This window comes from Gossypium hirsutum, chromosome D06, assembly GCF_007990345.1.
Source record: "Gossypium hirsutum isolate 1008001.06 chromosome D06, Gossypium_hirsutum_v2.1, whole genome shotgun sequence".
Classification (NCBI taxonomy): Eukaryota; Viridiplantae; Streptophyta; class Magnoliopsida; order Malvales; family Malvaceae; genus Gossypium; species Gossypium hirsutum.
Window position 1 is genome coordinate 20,093,752 of NC_053442.1, and position 22,114 is coordinate 20,115,865.

General features: G+C 28.9%; 1 protein-coding gene across 1 annotated transcript; it reads right to left on the minus strand.

Moving 5' to 3' along the window:
• Positions 1–17,413: 17,413 nt before the first annotated feature.
• On the minus strand, positions 17,414–19,832 carry LOC107900043 (uncharacterized). The gene is made up of 5 exons (XM_016825767.1): positions 19,637–19,832; positions 18,832–19,142; positions 18,393–18,600; positions 17,793–18,024; positions 17,414–17,666 (listed from the first exon to the last, which is right to left on the minus strand). The coding sequence occupies exons 1-5, from the start codon at positions 19,830–19,832 to the stop codon at positions 17,414–17,416; spliced, it is 1,200 nt and encodes a 399-aa protein (XP_016681256.1).
• Positions 19,833–22,114: the final 2,282 nt, after the last annotated feature.

Genomic DNA, 22,114 nt, shown 5'->3' on the forward strand with positions numbered 1-22,114 from the left:
TAAAAAACTTTAAACCCTTTCAAATTTTATTATTTTCATTCGTATGCCATTACTTTCCATTGCATTTACTCTCATTAGCTCAAATAACAACATCAATTCAATTCATCATTCCCCTTTTCATTATTCTACACTTCAGGTATGAACTTACTATTTCATTACTTTTCCGCACCTATTTCATACGCATAACACACAAGACATAACCATATCATTCAATCATAGCCACAAGCTAGTGCATTTAAACATAATTCTTTTTGGAACTAACCACATGATAAACCATTTCAATAGAAATTACATAATTTAAACCTTACCACCTTTTCATGATCACAAGCATATTTCCATTTAGGCACTTACCATTTCAATGCATAACTTATAAATTTAACGTGGCATAATCCAACCACAACTTGGCCAAAGCCTAAGCATGTACACCAAGCATGTTAGCTATATTAAACATATAATAAGGCATTAAGAACATGGATGAGAAAAACATTTATACATGTAACATATTCATATATCATCCATTTCAATTGTCAATATATCATGTAACCTCATTTCAATGTAGTTCATAATGTATTCCTGTAATAGTTCGTATCAAACTCTTACCATCTCGTAATAGAACATTTCCCATTGAACCATTTAGAATATCCTTGGATACTCAGGATAGCTCACACATAGTGTGCAAAACTGTAATTCATCAATTCCTATACATGTATGCGCATACGAGTTATGAATCGGTATGCTCTCACGAGCTATAAATCGGTAAGCTCATACGAGCTGAGAATCGATAAGCTCTAACGAGCTGCAATCGGTAAGCTCATATGAACCGAGAATTGGTAATCCCTAATGACATGTCATTTGTATCCTATGAATTCCTAAGGTTCCAATGGGACTCGGTAATTGTCGTACGTCATCGAATATGCGATCGGTATTTTTACATGGCAATTATACAAATCACAAACATATAATTCAATTAAAACATATAAATATAAAATTTAATTACACGAACTTACCTGGCTAAATTGCAGAAATACCAAAGTTTAGGGTCATTTTGGTAATTTTTTATTTTCCTCGATTTTCCACCCGATCTTGATCTAAATTAATAATTTCATACAATATATTAATTTAGATAATAAAAAAATTTCATTTTATGCAATTTGGTCATTTTTACATTTTTACAAAATTACCTTTAAATTTGTACTTTTATTCAATTTAGTCCCTCAGCCCAAAACATGCAAATTAACCATATTTTACCCAAAATTGAGCTTAGCTAAATGTTCATAGCTCCCAATACAGCCCATTTATGAAAATTTCACATCAACTTCTTGTACTTTTATTAATTTAACAATTTAGTCCCTAATCGATAAATTCATCAAAAGTCACTTAACAAAATACTTTTAAATACTAAATAATATTTCAAATTCATCATTTAACATCAAATATCACAATATTAATCGATGGCAACATTCAAAATCTTTAACAGTTTCAAAATCGAAGGTACAGGCTAGCTGGACCTAGTTGCAACGATCTCAAAAGCATAAAAATTACAAGAAACGAGGCTAAGTCGGACTTACATGCACACAATAAAATTTGGCCGAAGCTTTAAAGGCTTTAACAATGGCTTTCTTCTCCACAATTTGGTGAAAGAAATGGAATAGAAAAGATGATGCAAACTTTGTTTTATTTAATTTAATATAATTATCAAATTACCATATTAACCTTAGTTAATAATTAAATAAAACATCAAATTCATGTCCATTATTGTCTACTAACACCTTGAATGGTCTAATTAACATTTAAGTCCCTTTTTCTTTATTCAAAAATCCATTTAATCACTCAAATCATGTAGTGATCAAATTTTGCATCTTTTACGATTTAGTCCTTTTTAATTAATTAACCATCGAAAAGTTAAAATTTTTAAACGAAAATTTATTACCACCTTAATGACACTATGTAAAAAATTATAAAAATATTTATGGCTCGGTTTATAGAAACGAGGTCCTGATACCTCATTTTCTAAAATCACTTGGCCTTAGGGCCATACCACTTAAACTTAATAAATCACTTATATATCAAAAATCACTATGTAAAAAACATTTTTAAAACCATGTTTGACTCGTAAATATTAAATCATAATATTTACAAACTTACTCATCGAATTTGGTGGCCTCGAAATCACTGAAAAACGTGTTGTTACAAATGGTCTTAGGAAAAGCTAACTTAAAGGTCTAGAGTTTAGGACTGTTAAGTACTAGGTATACTTATAGAGTATAGCTACCAAAAATTGGTTTCCTTCACACCATAGCATGTTAGTTAGGAAGAAAATAGGAGTGTTGCTTCATAGTTAGCTACTATGATCATTTTTTATTATTTGGGAACTCTTATATTTGATAAAATTGTGAAGCATCTGAGACCAAGCACAAACACATTAGGCTACACTTTCCATCTTAGATTTTTCAACTTCTAATTAAGCAGAAAAATATTGGTACTAAAGATGATTTCCATGAAGTTGAGTAATTTGAGATCAAATTCTATAGTAAGTGGAAGAGAGGCAAACAAAATGTTAATGTCTTTAGCTCTGAAGCTTAGAAGAAGATTTTAACTCTAACTCTAATAATGATGTTCCTGTAGTTGCAACTAATGATGAAAAGCCTCGGTAGATCATATTTTACCAAGAGAGGAGGGTTGAATTGGTAATTAAAAATTATTTGCCTAGGCTTGAAAGGATAAAAAAGATTGACACTTTGATTTATAGAGGTTTGAGCTCAATTGCCTATGTCCTTTACCTTAACCCTATTTGCCAAAAATTTTCCAATTCACTAACTTGAATTGGTACTTTTCAAGAACAATGTATAACTTTTTACAATTCTATCTTTTCAAGGCTTAATGGAAACCTCTCCTATCTTTTATAATGCTAAGATAGAACCACTCTAATATTTTAGGATCAACTAGCAATTTCTCTAGATTTTAAGGCTCAAATAAAAATCCACCCTTTTTTAAAAAGGTGAATTTGGTGTAAATAAAAAATACCTCTTTAAGATGAGTGTTTACAAAGTACAATATCTTCAAAAGAATGAAAACTTGTGCAAAGATTTACATTAATACTCTTACTAAAATATGTACAAAGAGAAAGATGTTGAAGATAAAGCTCTCATAAAATTTTTCTTAAATATGAGTTTCTTGCTTTTTGGAGAGTTCTTGGTGTATTTATATTATGAACTCAACTAGCCCTTAAGCATTAGGGATAGATTCCAAAATATTTTTGTTTCTAGTAAGTATTCACAATTACCTTGAAGTATTATGGTTTTTCAGAAACCAATCAATTATCAAAGGTAATTGAACCGAACCAAATTCCACCAATTTAGATTAATTCGGTTCATTGATTTTTAATTTTAATTTTAAAAAAATAATTATAAATGAAAAGAATAAGATAAACTAGTCGGAAATTGAATCAAACACAATCGTTGAAATAAGTATTCGATTTTTTCAGCTTCTTGCTCAGCCCACAATATAGAAATAACAGAAAAAGGGAATTTGAAAGTCACCAAACCCACAAATATTCAAATATTCCAATGTAGAAATAACATTATTTGGGTGTGTTTTATTATTATTATTATTAGGGTCTGTTTGATTGCCAGTAAAATATTTTCCGTAAAATGATTTCGGGAAAATGTTTTACTTTTCTGTAAAATGATTTACTAGAAAATATTTTCTGGTGTTTGATTGAATCTGTGTAAAATATTTTCGGCTGTTTGGCAGATTTTCTGAAAATATTTTTCGAATTTTTTTTTACATATATTGATATATATTAATAAATTTTTATATTTTAAATTATTTTTACATATATTGCAATAATTTATTTATAATAATACTCAATTATTAAGCTACAATATTAATCATTATAAATTGAAAAAATTAATATCAAATAAATTATTTGTAATTGTGTTAAAAAACAAGTATTGAATAATTAAAAAAACAAGTTACTGGAAAATAGATAAACAGAAGCAATTTTCTACCGAAAATGAAGGAAGGAATGAAGGAGGCGATAGAGAGGAGAACACGGAAAATGTCTTACGGAAATTGAAAGGGTAAGACATTTTCCGTAAAATGTAACCCATTTTCCCTTATTTTGGAGTTCATTTTTCAAATGGAAAATGTTTTCTACCAATCAAACGCTGGAAAAGTTAGAAATGATTTTTCGGAAAATCAATTCCTTCAATCAAACAGACCCTTAATTCCATATTTGGGGAGGGAAAACAATTCTACCGCTTCAACTTTGATTGTGTTATAGTAGTGAGGGATGCCCTCCGTTCCTAGGAGAATGCAAGTTCACGTTTTTTTCCCCTTGTTTGATTATTGCGCAGTGAAGGGTCCCTTCATTTACCTCTATTTGTGGAAAACAAGGGAAAGGGATGGATTATCTGTCTTTTGTATCAATAATTAATAGCTCAATAAAATCAACAAATGGAAGTGGACTCTTTTTTTCTCATCTACTTGAATCAAATTTAAATTTTGAAGTCAACATTGTTAAAAATATTTTACTTGAATATTACTCTTGATCTAAAAAAAGTTAAACTCAAACCGTAAAACGGACAAAAACACTTACTGTTATATATATATATATTTAAAAAAATCAATAAAACTCCTTGAACCTTTGTGTAGTTTGGGGATAAAACCTTTTGTGGTTGTTAAGGGAGCCTTTCAAGTGTAATCACTACAACAACTATGACAATTAGTGATAAATTCTCAAAGCGACGCATAAATTTTTTTCACGCAAATTATATCAAATTTGACGAATTATAACATTCATTAACTTTAAATTTTTACCATTGATATCATTAACATGAATATAAATTTTTGCTTTTGACATTATTAACTTTAATGAAAAAATTAGACGAAGGAACCAAGATTTTTTAAATAAAAAAATACAGGGATTTCATGTCTCAAAATAAAATAATAGAGACTAAATTTTAAATTTCAAGAGAGTATAGGGACCTTTGATAAATCTAAACCTTTTTTATATAATTTTTGGATTGATTTGATATTTTGATTGTATAAACTAAAATACTAATAATTTTTTTTTCTTATTTACCTACTTCCATAGATATAAGAAAGAACTAATATTTTATCCTTTAAACTCTACGAGCAGGATTAAGAGGTTGACAAGTGTTTTATACGAATATAGTAAAATATTAGAAAATATATATTTTAAAAAAATAAAAATACACTACCAATCTACTAAATACTAACCCATATATAAAATCGTTTTTCATAAATTCTTATGGCACATAATTGAAAAGTTATTTTTTTTATCTTCTTTATTCTAATTGTAATCTTGATGTTGTTTATTTTAGAGTAATTTAATAAGATTAAATGAAATAATATTAATTTCATTATTTAGTAAAATTTATAATATAAAAATAAATACTAAAAAATCAGTATACCTAAAACATATTTTCGGTTTTTTATTAAAATGATCTTAAAATTTTAATAAATTACAAAAATGACTCAATTTCTTGATTATGTACGTAAATAACCTGACATAAATAGTAAAAGTTGGTGGAGCCAAAGAGATTGACACCATCAACATGCCACGTTAACAATTGAGATTAAAAAATCAATATTTTTGGTGGAGCTATAGAGAATAGCGTCATTTATATAAATACCAGAGAAATATTGGTATTTCTCAAAAATTAGGAGGCCAAAAAATAAATAATGATGGTAGAGCCATTTTAAATGGTGCCACCACTTTATGTCAGGTTATTATTATTTTTAATTTTTAATTTTAATTTAAAAAATATTATTTTATTTGGTGGAGTTTTTTTAAATGGTGCCACTAGTGTAATTCATTACCATTTTTTTAAATATTTTTAATTTAAAATTTAAAATTATATTTTATTTGGTAAATAAAAATGATATTCTAAATGGAGCCATTCCCATTCTTTCTTTATTTTTTGTTCTCTATTTCTTGATTTCTATTAAAAATGCTCCTTATCAAACGATTAATTCACATTACATAAATGATTTAGATAAAAATTATTTTACATTGCTAACATTTCTAATAACTATCAATTTACATAATTCAAAAATTTTATTTTACAAAATATAATTTTATATTTGCAACATTCCAAAATAATTTCACTTAACTTAAAAATAATTCCAAAATTTTGGAATGTTATATATCATAAGTTACATAACTTAAAAGGGCTCCACCACTATTATTTATTTTTTGGCCCCCCAATTATTGAGAAATATCAATATTTCCTTAATATTTTTACAGGTGGCGCCATTCACTATGGCTCTACCAAAAAAATAGATTTTTTAAACTCATGATTGACGTGGCATGTTGGTGGCGCCAATCTCTTTGGCTCCACCACCATTTACTATTCATTTCAAGTCATTTATGTACATAATCAAGAAAGTGAGTCATTTTTATAATTTATTAAAATTTTGGGGTCATTTTAATAAAAAGCCCATATTTTCACATTTCTACCAATTGCCTTTCTTTATTTCTTTCTTCTTTTTTTTGTCCCCTCATGTTAGACAAGTCACCAGATTTCACAACTAGCAGCAGTCCCCTCTTCTCCGATCTCCTGCAATTTGCTGCAGCTAGTAGGAGTGTGCAAAATTTGGGTAAAATCGAAAAAATTCGGTTAACCAACCGATTAACCGAATTCGGTCGGTTAACCGAATTTTTTCGGTCGGGGGTCGGTTAATTATTTTTTAATTTTTCGGTTAACGGTTAATTCGGTTCGAAACCGGTCGGTTAATCGAATTTTTTCGGTTTAACCGAAAAAAGTAATAAATAAAATTATAATATATAAATATGCCTACTATTCACCTAAACCCAATCCAAACCCAAGTATCCAACCAAACCCAACCCAATCATAAAAATTACAAATAATTTAATAAATAAAAGTAAAATTCAAAGACTTATGTAATGTTTTTAATTATGTAGTGATTCAATTCGGTTAATTCGGGTAATTCGGTTAATTTGTTTAATTCGGTTAATTTTAAACCAAAAATAAAAAAAATATAATTTTTTGTTAATTTGGTTAACCGATCAAATTAATCGAAAAAATTTCGGTTCGGTTAATTTTTTTTAAAAAAATTTCGGTTCGGATAACGGTTAAAAATTTTGAAAGGTCGGTTAATTCGGTTAATGTTATTTCGGGTCGATTAATCGGTCGGTTAATCGACTGAACACCCCTAGCAACTAATAACCACCATTCAACGCCTTTTCTTCTCTCTCCATTTATTTTGAGTTTTTTTTTTGTACTTAATTGGATTTTTATTTCAATATGATATTTATTTTTGTTTATGTTTTAATTAATTTGATTTTGATTTTTGTTCCTGATTTTATTTTTGTTCAAATTTGATAAATTAGGACGTGGTTGAATAGTCTATAGCTAGTCAAAATATTGAGCCCATACTCTTTACTTTTAGCATATAAAATGTAATTGCTGAATTTATGTTCTTTAGTTGAAGGAATATTCTGTGTAATGGTCATCGAAAGTGCAGAAAGAAAAAACTGAAATTCTTATTCATTCTTCAGAAATTTAATTGATGATATTTGCATTGGTTCGATCTTATTTTTCAATGAAGACATGCCTTATTTCTGTTTTGTCTTCACTTTCGAGCAACATTGATCCCTCTACTAATTTTCATTTTTCTGGTTCGAGATTTTCAGCCCCACTGTTGTTAAAGATCATTTGAAGAAATATTTTCGGCACTCATCTTTGGAAGCTTGATCTTGTGTTCCCTTAAAAAATTAAAAAGAGGAAATCAGTTAGAGTGGTGTAAGTTCTTTCACAAGTTAATGCTTCTGTTATAACTCGGACAGTATTATGCTTTATGTTTGCAGGTCATCTAAGTTTTCTCTATATTACATAGTCGAGTTTGATTAATGGGAGTTTTTTAAGGTCTATTGTCTTCTAAAACAGATTAGGACGCTTCATATATGTGACCATATTTAATCTTAATTTTGTAGGGGAACCTTGTGGATGTATCATTGCATGCTTGAGACCAATTGTTTCCTCAAAATATAACCTTTCTTGGACACATGGTTTCTTTGTTTTTGCTAATAGGAGAAGTAGAAAATGATCTTTATTCTATTTCTATATAGCAACTTGGTTGTCTATCTGGTTTTTGCTTGATAAGAGACCATTATATTAAATCCATTCTTAATATTTTTCTTTATTTATCTACTTTTAAAGTATTTATAGATTCTATTGGAGCCAGGGATTTAAATAGCGGACCGTTTTCGGAATAGCGGCCGTTATATAGCGGAAGCGGCGCCGACCGAAACCGCAATTGTTGAAAATAGCGGTGTGAAGCGGAGTCACACCGATAGTGGTGGATCGCGGCCGCAATTTAACGGGTAACGGCCAATTGCGGCAATAACGGGCCGCTATTCCTGTTATTTTCCGTTATAGTAAATTAAAAAAAATCATCTCCTCTAAACAAAAATCAACAGAAAAACTGAAACACAGTACAACAAAAGGGAATATATTCCCCTACCTGCAAAATCAGAGGGTTTTCAATCAAAAAAAAGTAAAAAGTAGTCCAAATAAACAGCAAAAAGCAATCAAAGATTCAAAACTCAACAACAATAGAAAATATAAAATCCTATTTCTCATACCCAGGGATCGTGAATACTGAATACCTCAACAAAACAAGCAGCAAAAGCACTACAAAGAAAAGTTTCAGCGAAAGAAAACTTAAGATCTGCCATTAGGAACTGAAGATGAGAAATGTGTAGCACTTAGCAGAGATCTGGGCCAACAAAAAAAGGGGAAAAAAAAGAAGTTGGTTGAGTAACAGTGAAAGAGGAAAAGAAAATGAAAAGCCGTCAGGGTTGAGTGGGTTTGCCATAGGGGCGTGGATTAGGAGGCGGCAGTGGCAGAAAATTTGTGTGAAAATAGCAAAGGCTGGTGAAAAAAGGTTGAATTTGGTTGACAGGATTGAGAAATTAGAGGAGAATTTAAAGAGCTCTGTTGCCATTATTCGTGTTTTGTCTAGGGCTCTAGCAATTTGAGAAGTTGGGGATTTGGTTTCTAATAACAAGGAAAGGTTTGAAACAACCTATTGAAGAGGTAATCGTTTCATTTCCTTTATATGTTCTTAGATTTATAATTTTAGTTTATATGTTATATTTAATTAATATTGTAATTATGATTTATAATGATAATTATTTATTATTTATTATTTATTAATATTTTAAAATTTCATAACTTTCGTTACTTAGTGTTTGTTTAGGGTTACATACAAAATTAATGAAAAATTATAACGTCTGTGACAAATTAATTCATTGTGTTTTTCTTTATCAAATCCAATAGATGACTTAATTCAATATTAGATAAATCTCTATTGATTTTAGTTTGCATAATATGAAAAACTTGAATTTTTAAATTTGATCCAATTTGAATTTAAATTTTATTAAGATGGAACAAACAAACTATTTATATCAAAAACTTTGGAACCAAGCAATAATAGGTTATGGTGTATTGTTATTTTTTAAAAAATAAATAAATTATGTATGGATTATGCAATAAATTTAAATTTTTCATGTTACTGATGTTTACTTTTTTTTTGTATTATATTGTTGATAATATAAGTAATGAGTAGCTTATTTTTCTAAATATAATTTTATGTTTCTTATATATAAATAAAAATAAAGCATGCCACCACGTGAAGAGTTCCTGACTAAAGGATTAGAGGGTGCACCAAGTAATGATATAGGTTGGCACTTTGGAACTCCAGTGCCAAATGCGAGAGGAAATATCGTATGTAAACTTTGTGGTAAAGTTGTGAAAGGAGGAATAATACGATTTAAAAAGCACATTGCTCTTAAAACTAGCAATGTTGCACCATGCCCTAATGTTACTGGTATGTGATACTCTATTATTATTTTTAAATGTTATTGTAAATTTATCAATAAAGATTATATATAATTGATAATAATATAAAGTGTGAATTATTTTTATTTTATTAACATGTGTCATTAGAGAAAGTATGATGAATATACTGAAAGAAAGCAACACAAAGAAAATAGACAAAAAGAGGAGAAAAGATGAATTCTTATCTCAATTAAGAGGAGAGGAGGATGAGCACGAGGAATTCATTGATGAGGTTTCTGCTATAAGGCAAGCAACTCGAGAAAGTATCCAATCACACCACGAGTGGCATAGAAGGGAAGAATTCAGACGAAGTACTGGTGGTTGGGATAACATTTATGAAGAAAGGTGATCTTCTCATGGATCAGCTAGAGAATATCATAAAGAAAGAACAAGTAAATCCATCCCAAGTGAGTTTGAGTTTACCTTAAGGGGAGCTATACCTGAATTGGTTAGAAGCAAAAGTTCAAAGCAACCAAAGGTCAGTGACTCTTTTTTAAAGAGTTTTCGAAGGAAGATAGGTGAAGCGGTATCTAAATTTTTAATATATGAAAGACTTCCTTTTCAATTAGCAAGCTCTCCATGGTTGTATAACTTAATTCAAGTGTCAACAGAAGTTGGACAAGGTGTAACGCTCCCAACACCTTATGAGGTTTCAGATGTGTATTTGGAGTCAGAGTATCAACGAGTTCGTGATTGGGTAAATGGACTAAAGACTCATTGGAAAGATTTGGGTGCAACTCTAATGTGTGATGGTTGGATCAACAGTTTGAATCAAATGCACATCATTAATTTCCTTGTTTATTGCAGTAAAGGAACCATTTTTTGGAAATCGGTAGATGTCTCAAGTGTCCGTAGTAGAGATGCTGAATTCTACTACTGTTTGTTAGATTCAGTTGTAGAAGAAATTGGAGAAAATTACATTGTCCAAATAGTGACTGATAATGAGGCAGCAATGAAAGCTGCTGGAAAAAAATTAATGTTGAAAAAAAAACATCTATATTGGACCTCATGTGCAGCTCACTATTTAGATTTATGCCTTGAAGATATTGGGAAAAAGCCCAGTGTAGCAAAAGTGTTAGATGAGGCAAAGAAAGTGACTTGCTTTATTTACAATCACATTTGGACTGTTGATTTGATGAAGAAGTATACACAAGGGAAACAAATACTTCGACCCGCTCTTACTCGATTTGCAACTCATTTCATTCAACTTAAAGAGATAACAAGACAAAAGCAAGGTCTGAGAGAAATGTTTAATTCAAAGGTCAGTATTTTATAATTAGTTAATATAATTACTTAAATATAACAACCTTTAGTGATTTTATTAGTTCCAAATAATTTAAATTATATTATTTTAAAATTTTTCTTATGAATATATATGAATTTAAAGAATCAAAATGGGGACAGCAAAAGTCAGGGCTTGCTTATGAAGCCAAAAAAATTGTTTTGGGAAAAGATTTTTGGAAAAAAGCCAATGACCTCATAAAAGTTTACGAGCCCTTAGTAAAAGTATTGAGACTTGTGGATAGCGATGAAAAACCAACGATGGGCTTTATTTATGAGGCTGTTGATAGAGCTAAACGAGCAATTCAACAAGATTGTCGATATTTCACAGAGTATGAAAAGATTATTGACAATAGATGGAATTTTATGCATTCCGACTTGCATTCAGCTGGTAAGATAAAATGTTTCATATAATTAAGAACTATTTTATATTTTATTATTTTAAGCTTTAGATTATTATTATTTGTTGATATTCTTATAAATTATACTTAGTTTATTTTCTCAATCCTCAATTTCAATTTGGGGTGGAGCATTCTGAGAATGTACTAATAGAAACATTAGAAGGTACACGATCAGTAATTGAAAGATTAGAACCTTCTCTTGATACTCAAGTCAGAATGGTTAATCAGGTTAGATTCAAGTACTATTATTTGTAACTTAGTTACATAATTTGAAATAGAATTTTTATTTTTATTTTTACTCTATCTTTTATTTATGCAGTTGTTACTATTTAGAGATAAACATGAGACATTCGGTACTCCACAAGCACAAAGAGCTTGGAAGCAAATGAATCCGGGTAAACAGTTAATTAAATTATTTAATTTAATTTATATTATTTAATTATATTGTACATTTTAAAGTTATTTTGAAATTTAAATAATATTATGCAGCTGAGTGGTGGATAATATACGGCACATGTGTTCCTGAATTACAAAAATTAGCAATTAAAGTGCTTAGTCAAACAACTTCAGCATCAAATTGCGAACGAAATTGGAGCACATTTAGTTATATTCACACCAAGGCAAGAAATAGGTTAAAGTATAAAAAACTTGAAAAGCTAGTGTTTACCTATTATAATATGAGGCTTAAGATGAGACATCAAAAAAGAATGAGCACTAATGATATAAATGCTAGTTTTAATCCTATCAGCCTTGATCATATCTTTGAAGATGTTGATCCACTATCAGAATGGCTTCATGAGAAAGAGAATCCATTGTTAGATAGTGAAAATGCCGGTGTGTTGCCTGTGGATACCTCTGATGATGAAATAGATGTTGATCAATCTCAACAACAAATTTTGTCTCATTCAAGTTCTAGTTCAACTCCAAGCCAGAGTGGCGATGGACCTGATGGTGGTGATTTAAGTCCAATTGATGAGGATGATGGATATAGTGGTGATAGAGGTGAAATTAGGTCTTCTAGTCAGTATGGAGGAGAATATGGGGTTGGTAGCACTGGTGGACATTTTTGTGATGTTTCCTGAACCTAGGAGAGATAGAAGTGAACCTAGAGCTCCATCAAAGGGAAAAGGCAAGAAGCATACTTCTATAGGCTCTTCATCTGGTAGGAGATCGAGTTTTAGTAACATTGGGTATAGTGATTCATTTACTAGCACTCAAGGCTTTTATCCACCAGAACAACCTTCATATTTTCAACCTTCACATGGTTATCCACAACCATATGGTTATTATCCACCTTTTCCTAATTATGGTGTGCCATACCAGCCTCAAATGCATCCTCTTCCACCAATGTATCACCCACCTCCACCTCTCATGTATCCTCCTCCTCAAATATATCCTCCATATCAATTATATGAAAACTAAGGTGAAAATGTTACTTTTTTTGGATATATTTTTGGACAATGGCCAAGAGAATCAAGTCAAGAACGCTCCCAAAGTGAAGGTGAAGGATTTTGTCTTCCTCGTCATTCCACTAATTGGTGAAAACTAAATCGTACCATTATCATTATTTGTAAGGTATGTTTTTTTAAAGAAAACTTTTGTTATGTTCTTAATTTTGATGATATTAAAACATTTAAAATAATATATATCTTTAGATAAATGAATGAAGTATATTTTATGAAAAGATAATTAAGAATCGAAGCATGTTAAATTATAAATGAAAGTAGAATGAGAGTGAGAATAAGTGGTAGGAAATAGGAATAATTAATGAGAATCTATACATTTATCTATTCATTTTTTTCCTTTTGCAGCATAGAATGTTTATATCTTCACCATCTTCAAAGCTGTCAAGAAATATTGAAGACATCTCTCAGGTATGAATTTTCAATTCTTTTATCTATAAAAACTTTCAAACTTATTAAATATGATAAATGTTTAATATTTCCTTTTTTTTACTTTGTTATTAGTTAATATAACATTCTTAGAAAATTCGTAAATAAATGTAAGAATAATTAATGATTATAAAAGTTGTGTTCTCATATCAGATTAATAAAGGTTCTTAAGTGTTAGAAAACACTCAAAAAATCATTAAAAGTGACTTTTTATAATTATAATTATAATTACTATGTTTTACAATAAGTTGTGTGAATTTTAAAAAAATTCACGACCGTGATACCCGCAGTGGCCGCAATAGCGTCCGTTATGTCCGCGACCGCGATAAACGAGACGCAACCGAAAACGCGACCACGACCGCAATTTAAATCCCTGATTGGAGCTTTATTGAAAGCTTATGTATGAGCTACCATACCCAAAATGTTCTAATCCTATTTCTTTTTATTTCAAATATCTATGTTTATTATTATACGAGGAAGGAGGATATTTACATTATGTAAGCTTGTTAACCCGAGAACTTGTATTATCTTTTACTCTTTTGTAAACCTCTTTTATATAATATTTTGAATAACATTTGAAAAGTATTTTATTTGAGAATCAATAAGGAAATGTTTATCATTTCTTGACATTATTGTAATATATTAAGTGGTCATAATTTTGCTATGACACAACCATATTTAATTAGGTGATGAAAAAGTTGTAATGATATTCACATCATGTGTTAATATATTATGTCACATACTAGCGACGGTTCCAAATTGACACTAAATGAACATTCAATGACGTTATTTTATCATATTAGGTGATATATTATGTTATTGACAATGTGACAATGTTTCTTTCGTCACTAATATGTTGAATTTATTATTTATTATTAGTGATCTTAATAATCAATGATGTTTTTGTGTGTAATTTGGTGACGAAATCGGTTGTCACCAAATATTGATTACAAGATGACATTATACGTTAATATCACCTTTTTGTCGGTAATACATGACAATAATAAATATATCATCATTGTTGACTTTGAGTGACATATCTAATGTCATGAATGTCATGAAATCAATTTTTGTGTGATAAAATACAAGTGGTGACGTTTATTGATGTTATTTTAGATGCCACTAATACATAAATTTGTTGGTGGTTCAAGGGGTAACCTAAATTCATTGCTGACAGTAACAATGAAGTCATGAATTATATCATGAGAATCATAAAAGAAAGATAAAAGAAATTATTTATAATAATAGGTTATAATGTAAAAAATTGGATTAAAATATAAAAGAAAAAAATTATTCATGTGAAAGTTAATATAGTTAAATTAAATTTAAATATTTAATATGTAGTTGTATAAAAAATATTTAAAAGAAAAGAAACAAAAAGTAAAAGATAAGATAAAAATAAAATTGTTATGAAATATATGATAAAGAGGGCAAATGAGAGCACAAGAGAGAACAAATGAATTTTATTGATCAATGGGAATGAATACAATGCTTCTCCAAAATCTACATTTATAGGTATAAGAAGTATAAATAAAATAAAACTCTCTTTTTAATGAACATTAGAGTTCTAATGTGTAACAAACTTACCTTGATTTTGATGATAAAATATTCATAACAAAAACATAATTATCAGTGTCAATAATTCTTTTCGAATAAAGTTATAGAGAAGAAGGTTTTAGCTTAATGGTAAAGTTAAGGCTTTAAATCTCAAGTTCAAGTCTCACTCATTATAAACCAAATATGGGGAAATTAGGGAATAAAAAAATTGTTTTCATATTTTCAAAAATTAGTAAAATTTAATTTTAAAATTCATTGATGAATTGATCTTGGTTCAAATCCATATAAACACACACACACATATATATATATTCAATTGTTTTTAGATATCAAATCCCATACCCTAATTCTAGAGTTTTCCATGGGGGGTTCGAGCCGCGGTCTGGCTCTAAAAAAATTTCAAGCCTAGGCTCGTTTTTGGGTTAGCCTGGCTTGGTCCATAAGTTTGTTTTAGTCAATGTTTTTGGAAACAAACTGATGGTCAAACCAATTAGACCACCAATTCTTTGTTTGACTAGTTCATTCAGTCCAAAGTAAATAAATTATTAAAAGTTTTAAAAAATAATAACTAATAAGATTCGGTTCAACCATCAGTTCAACTAGTCTGTATTGGTTCCTAGGTCAACTGATTTTTTTGCTCTCTATATCGACACCCTAACCGGTCTAGTCCAATTTAGACAACACTAGTTTTATTATTCATAATATTAATAAAAATTAAAAATATGTTTTATATTAACATATATATATTCATATTTACATATATTTTATAGAATATATTCTTACATTAATTATATATTTTTATGATTAGATTTAAATTTTAAAAAAAGTTTTTTAAATTATTTAAATCAAATTAAAATCGTCCCGATATAAAATAAAAATCCTTGTCTAAATCCCATCCAAGTCGGGTTTTGTCTAAACCCCATTCAAGTCGGGTTGGGCGGGCTACCTTATCCTTGGGCAACTCTACTTGGTTTAAATCCATATAAATGTAAAAAAAAAATTATTTTATTTATCATCTTTCTAATAAAATAGGTACTCAAAGTATTTTCATATTTGAAAATGAATATATTGAAAAAGATATAGAAATAAAAAATTATCAAATTTGACATAGTTTGTTCCTCCTACTTTCAAATTGATAAACCTTATCATCATTAAAGTGATGACACTTTTCTTTTCTAAAACAACCTTAAACATTAAACTGACATGTAAGTTTATTAATTTATTATAAATTGAATATGATTAGTTAAAATTTAATTCTGATTGTGATTAAATAACAATAAAAAAAATCTACGTCATTATTTTAGCCACAATAATAATATTACCAATTTAGATTCACTAACAACATTATAAATATGAAGAGATTGATTATATCAATTTCGTGTAAAAAAATAATATAAAATTTTAGCATAATAAAAATACACCCAAAAAGATCCAAAAAATGTTGTGCTAGAATCGAGTTATAGATATGGACATTTTTTTGAAACAGTAATTAAAGCTCTCCTTGAGCAACCAAATGATATGAGTTCAAAATTCTAGAAAAATATTCAAAAACCATTTGATGTATTGCTAATAAAAGTTAGTGTGAATCATTATTAATCTCATAATGCTGAATTTCTTGAACTCTGCATGATCTTTCCTCTCTATTTCTCAACTTTTGCAACGGAATCTTGCATATATTTAAAAAAAAAAGTTATTATAAGACTTATTAAAGTAGTTCGTATTTTGTTTTTATTTTAATATTGGTAGGTATGACGTGACGTTTTTTAAATAAATATATTTCAATTATATATAAATATATTTATATGTAAATATTAAGTATAAAATTATTTATTAAGTTAAATAACTTAAATTAAATGTTCTTTATATATAATTATAAAAAAATAAAATAATTAAGATAAAAATATTACAAATTAATTTAAAATATTAAAATATTGTACCAACTAATTTAAGTCGATATGCACTAATGTTAACCAAAATAGATCGCAACACACTAAATGGGAACACACCAAAATTTTAATTAGCCTTGATTCACGAATTAGTCATTGAAGTATACTCATTTTTCTATTTTGGTACTTAAAATTTTTTGTCCCAATTTTATATCTAAAGTATCAATTTCTTCTATTTTTGGTCCATTTTGTAACGGACGTTAAAGAAAAACTGTTAGGCAACTTTGGTCAATGAAAAAGTGCCACGTAGCATATTTTGGCCAATGAAAGAAAAGCCATATGGCAATTAGTGTAACATTAGGGGCGAAACTAGGAAATTTCAAGAGGGGGGTCGAGATAATGAAAAATATTAAATTTAAAAATAAAAATTAATTAAAGAAAAATAATTTAATAAATAAAAATAAACTAGAAAGAAATCTTAAAATTTGTTTGAATTGCACTCTTCAATCCTTGACCTTACTAAAATCATCAATTATTTTGTTTATATCAATTTTTTTTGCAATTTCTATCTCAATGTACACAACCAAAGAACTTCTTAAAAATTCTTCCATCTTGCTACGGAGTCGAGTCTTCACAATCTTTATAGCAGAAAAAGCACTTTCTGAAGATGCTGTTGAAACTGGAAGAGTCAATATAAGACGAATCAATCTGTCAACGAGTGGGTACATGACTAGCTTTCCACTCTCAACTGAGCTTCTACAAAGTTCAAAAAGTGTTGATATTTTTCTCAAATCAAGATGCTTACATACATCAAGTTCATAATGCTTCAACTTATATGGGAGACGTTCTTTCTCTTGTTAAGAAAAATCTTTTGGATAGAACTTGTTTACAAGAATGCAAATTTTATCAATATCAAATAACTTGAAAAACTCATTGGGATCTAAAGCTGTAATAAGAGTGAGAAGTTTGACAATATTTTTGTTAAACTTGCTCTTCAATTCTTGCAACTGAGTATCTATTGTAGCAAAAAATATATCCACTCGATAGTGATGCTCCACTGTAACATCATCCTTCTTGTTGCGACTACGACCTACAATGTATTGAGCATTCATATCTAGAAAATCCAACTCCCAAGTTCACAAAAAGATATCACATTTTTCAACAATTCATTCCATCCATCATCTCTCAACTTTTTAATTAAATCTTTCATTGTCAAAACTAAACTCGTGAAATTTAATATATCTTGAGAACGACGTTGCAAAGCTTGACAAAGGTTATTAGTAATCCCTAAAACTTCTTTCATCATATGCAAAATAAAAATAAACTCAAAAGATCTCAATCTATTATATGCGTTATGAGCATCTCCTCACTGAGAATAGTTAGAAGCGGTATTTTTTATATTTTCAAGAACTGTGCTAGTAGCGTTGTACATCTTTAGTAAACTAGTAACTGAATTTAAATGGGAACTCCATCGAGTCTCACCAGGACGTTGTAAAGTGCCAATCTGATTCATTCTTATTCCAGTTGCTAACTCATTGATGGATACCAAATGAGTTATTTTAGCTGCTTGGGCTTTTTGTAATTCATCATGTCGTTTGGAAGAAGCCGGAGCAATATTAACAATATCAGACAAGTCTTTAAAGAATTGATGCACTTCAACCACTTCTCTAGCTGTTGCAACCAATGCTAACTGAAGACGATGAGCAAAATAGTGAACATAATAAGCATATCGACAATCATTCAAAATCAAAGCTTGCAAGTCGTTAAATTCCCCATGCATATTGCTTGGTCCATCATAACCTTAACCTTAGATATTTTGTATGTCAAAACTATGTTGCAATAGAACATTAAAAATCACATTCTTCAAAGTCAAAGATGCAATATTTTTAACGTGGACCATATCAAAGAACTGTTCTTTTACCTGTCCTTGTTTATCAACAAATCTAAAAATAATTGCCATTTGCTCTTTTTGTGACTCGTCTCTCGCTTTATCCATAATAATGCTGAACTTTCTATCACCAATTTCTTCACGAATTACATTACAAACTCTACTGGCATAAATTTGCAATATCTCTTTTTGTATTGTTGAAGAAGTATAACTAGCATTTTGTGGAGCACTTTTCAAAACATATTCATTTTTCTCATCATGCGATGATAATAGTGATAACAACTCAAGAAAGTTCCCACGATTTTTTGATCCTGAGCTTTCATTATGACCTCTAAAAGCACACTCTTGAAATGACAACCATCAAACAACATCATAATAGTTTTCAAACGTAGACAATTAGCTACAATTTATTGTGTTGTTTGTCTATCAAGTGATACTTCAATATGTTGAGCTTGATTCATTAAATCTACATAAGCTCGTTGTGCATTGTTATGCAGTGAATTTAGATCTTTTTCCGTATGTGTCAAAAAAGCACAATTGGATCCATCGTGTAATTTTTTCCAATTACTAAAACAACTATGAGTAAATGCAATTGATCCAAAACGACTACTTGGGTTGCTATTAAAAAGAAAACAAGACAAACAAAATAGTGCATCTTTAAAAGGTGAATATTCTAACCAAGAAAATTGTTTAAACCATGATGGTTGAAAATAACGAGGATGCTTTTTTGAATTGGAAGCAGGATATTCTTAAAGAATAGGTTGATATGGTCCAGCCTTAATATAAGCTCTTCGAATTTCATCACGCATATTAACCGGATACTCATATATTTGCTTACGTAATCCAGGTTCACGTTCTAAGTTAGACAAATCAAGTTCCTCATCTTCAACTCTAGGAATTTTAAAAGGATGAGCATCAGAGTTTAAAGGAGCAAGCGATGAATGTGGTACCTCAATTTGTGACGCTTCTGAAGGTGGTTGTGTTGTCTCTGTACTTTTCTTTTTAAAAAATGAATCAATTGTTTTCAACTTCATAACTACAATATCTTAAAAGATAAAAAAATTAATAAATATAAAATAAAATTAAACTATAAACTTTAAAACACAATAAAAACAATTGTAAACTTGTAAAAAGATGAAAACAAAAACCTTAGAATGTAACAGCCCAATTTTGACCCTAATCAGACAGAGTGGTTTCGGGACCATGAATCCGAGTCAGAAAAATATTTTTATAATATTTTTAATGTCTATTGCATGTTAATTTATATGTGTGAAAATTTCGTGTGAAAATTTGATAGTTTGAAGGCTCAATTTGATAAAAAGGGCTTAATCGCATAAAATAAAAATTTAGAAGTTAAATTTTAAAAGTACTAAAATGAGGTTGTCTTTTAAAGTGGAAGGAGTTGAATTGTAATTAGTCCATAAACTAGTTAGTGGGTGGCATATTACATTGCTAACCTTAGTATATATGTTTTATAAATTAATAATAAGGTTAATTTGGTCAATTAACAAATTAAGGTTTATAATTAAAATAAAGTAAAAAATTTGTGTCATTCATCTTCTCCAAAGCCGAAACTAAGCTAGGAAGAACTCAACCATGGCCTTTGGGTTTCAGCAATTGCTTGGTTTAATTGAGGTATATTTTAGTCTCGGTTTTTAATGATTTTTATGTTTTTGTGATCGTTGTTTCGTGTACTATTTAGCCCATGTTTTAATTTTAGAATTTGATGGTGATTTTGAGTTTTAACATTGATGAATACTTGAGATTTTTGTTAGTTGTTGAAGAAATATGAAAGATAGGTGAAAGATTAATACGTTTTGTATTTGAATTTTTGGTGAAATTGAATATTTAGGGCTAAATTGTGAAATTTAAATTTATGGGGGGCTAAAATGTGAAATAAATGAAATGTGTGGACTTGTATGAGAACCATGAATATTCGGCTCTTTTGTGGTATGGGCAAATTTTGTATATTTTGTGTTTTATTCAATAGGGACTAAATTGAAAAAAATGTAAATATTAGGGGCAAAATGATAATTTTCCCATTTATATATTTTTGGACTAAATTGAATGTGTTAATAATTAAAAAGGCTAAATTTGAATATGTTTAGATCAAGAAACGAAGAAAACGGATTTGGATCGGAGAAAAATGAAAGTAATCGAGTAGTCGATCGTGTCCGTTGATATTTGAGGTAAGTCTAATAGCAATTAAATATAATTGCATTAGTATATATATGTTCTATAAGTAAAAATATAATAGTTTGAATTGTGTAAAAGTGTTAGTCGAATGTACATATATAGATATATATATATATATCAATATGTTTTGAATTTTTAAGTTAAAGTAAAATGTATGAATTGTATAAATATATATATATATATTTAACTGAATATATGTGTTGTGTTTTGTAAGTTTGAAGAAATTTTATGAATATCATATATGTTATTCGAAGGTATGTATTGAATTCGAAAGGCTGAAATTAATTATATAAATTATATGTATGCTAGCCAAAGTATGATTTGAGTTTTATAATTTGAAGCTAATAGTATAAGATATATATATATATATATATATTATATAGATAATGACCGAATGTATATATTGAGTTTGATGAGTTGAATTTAGTGGTATGAACTATTGTTAGGTTATTTGAATGTATGTTGGTTATGAATATTGGAATATAATTGGTTTTCAGGCTTAATGCCTAGCAGGCTTGATGCCGGTGAATTATTTCAGACTTTATGTCTAGCAGGCTTGATGCCGGTGAATTACTTCAGACTTTATGTCTAGCAGGCTTCATGCTAGTGTACTTCAGTAAGCTTTAGACTTAACAGGCTTCGTGTTGGTATGTCATTTAAAGATACGTGCTTAGAAATTTTTAATGTGAATGCGATGTCAAAAGGGATTGTGAGGTATAATAATCAGGTATGTGTTATGTCTAAACTCATCTGATGATTAAGTAAGTACATTTGGTTGATTGTATTTAACAAAAAGATACTTATATGTGTATATATATATTTGATGAATATATGCGGCATTATGCTAATGACAGGTGCAGGATTTAAAGTTTATTTAATGTGAAATAGTTATGACTAAAATGTATTGAGATTAATGAATGTTTTGATAATGTTTATATGTTGTATTCGGCTTTAATTAAAATATCTAAGAAATTGTTTCATTCAATAAAATATATTATATTTTGCTCAGACTTACTAAGCTAAGATAACTTACTTTGTATTGTCTTTTATTTGTTTTTGTTTTATAGATTTTTCTTTGAGATTGCTACGTACTCGGGGATCATCAGCAAAGTTTATCACA

What these genes read in the sequence shown, in the direction of transcription:
- LOC107900043 (XM_016825767.1), bottom strand. Translation starts at nt 19,832, where the DNA reads ATGAAGTTGAAAACAATTGATTCATTTTTTAAAAAGAAAAGTACAGAG. An exon ending in AGAACGTGAACCTGGATTAC is followed by an intron (nt 19,143 to 19,636) that starts GTAAGCAAATAT and finishes TGTCATTTCAAG; the next exon opens with AGTGTGCTTTTAGAGGTCAT. An exon ending in TGGCACTTTACAACGTCCTG is followed by an intron (nt 18,025 to 18,392) that starts GTGAGACTCGAT and finishes TGGATTTTCTAG; the next exon opens with ATATGAATGCTCAATACATT.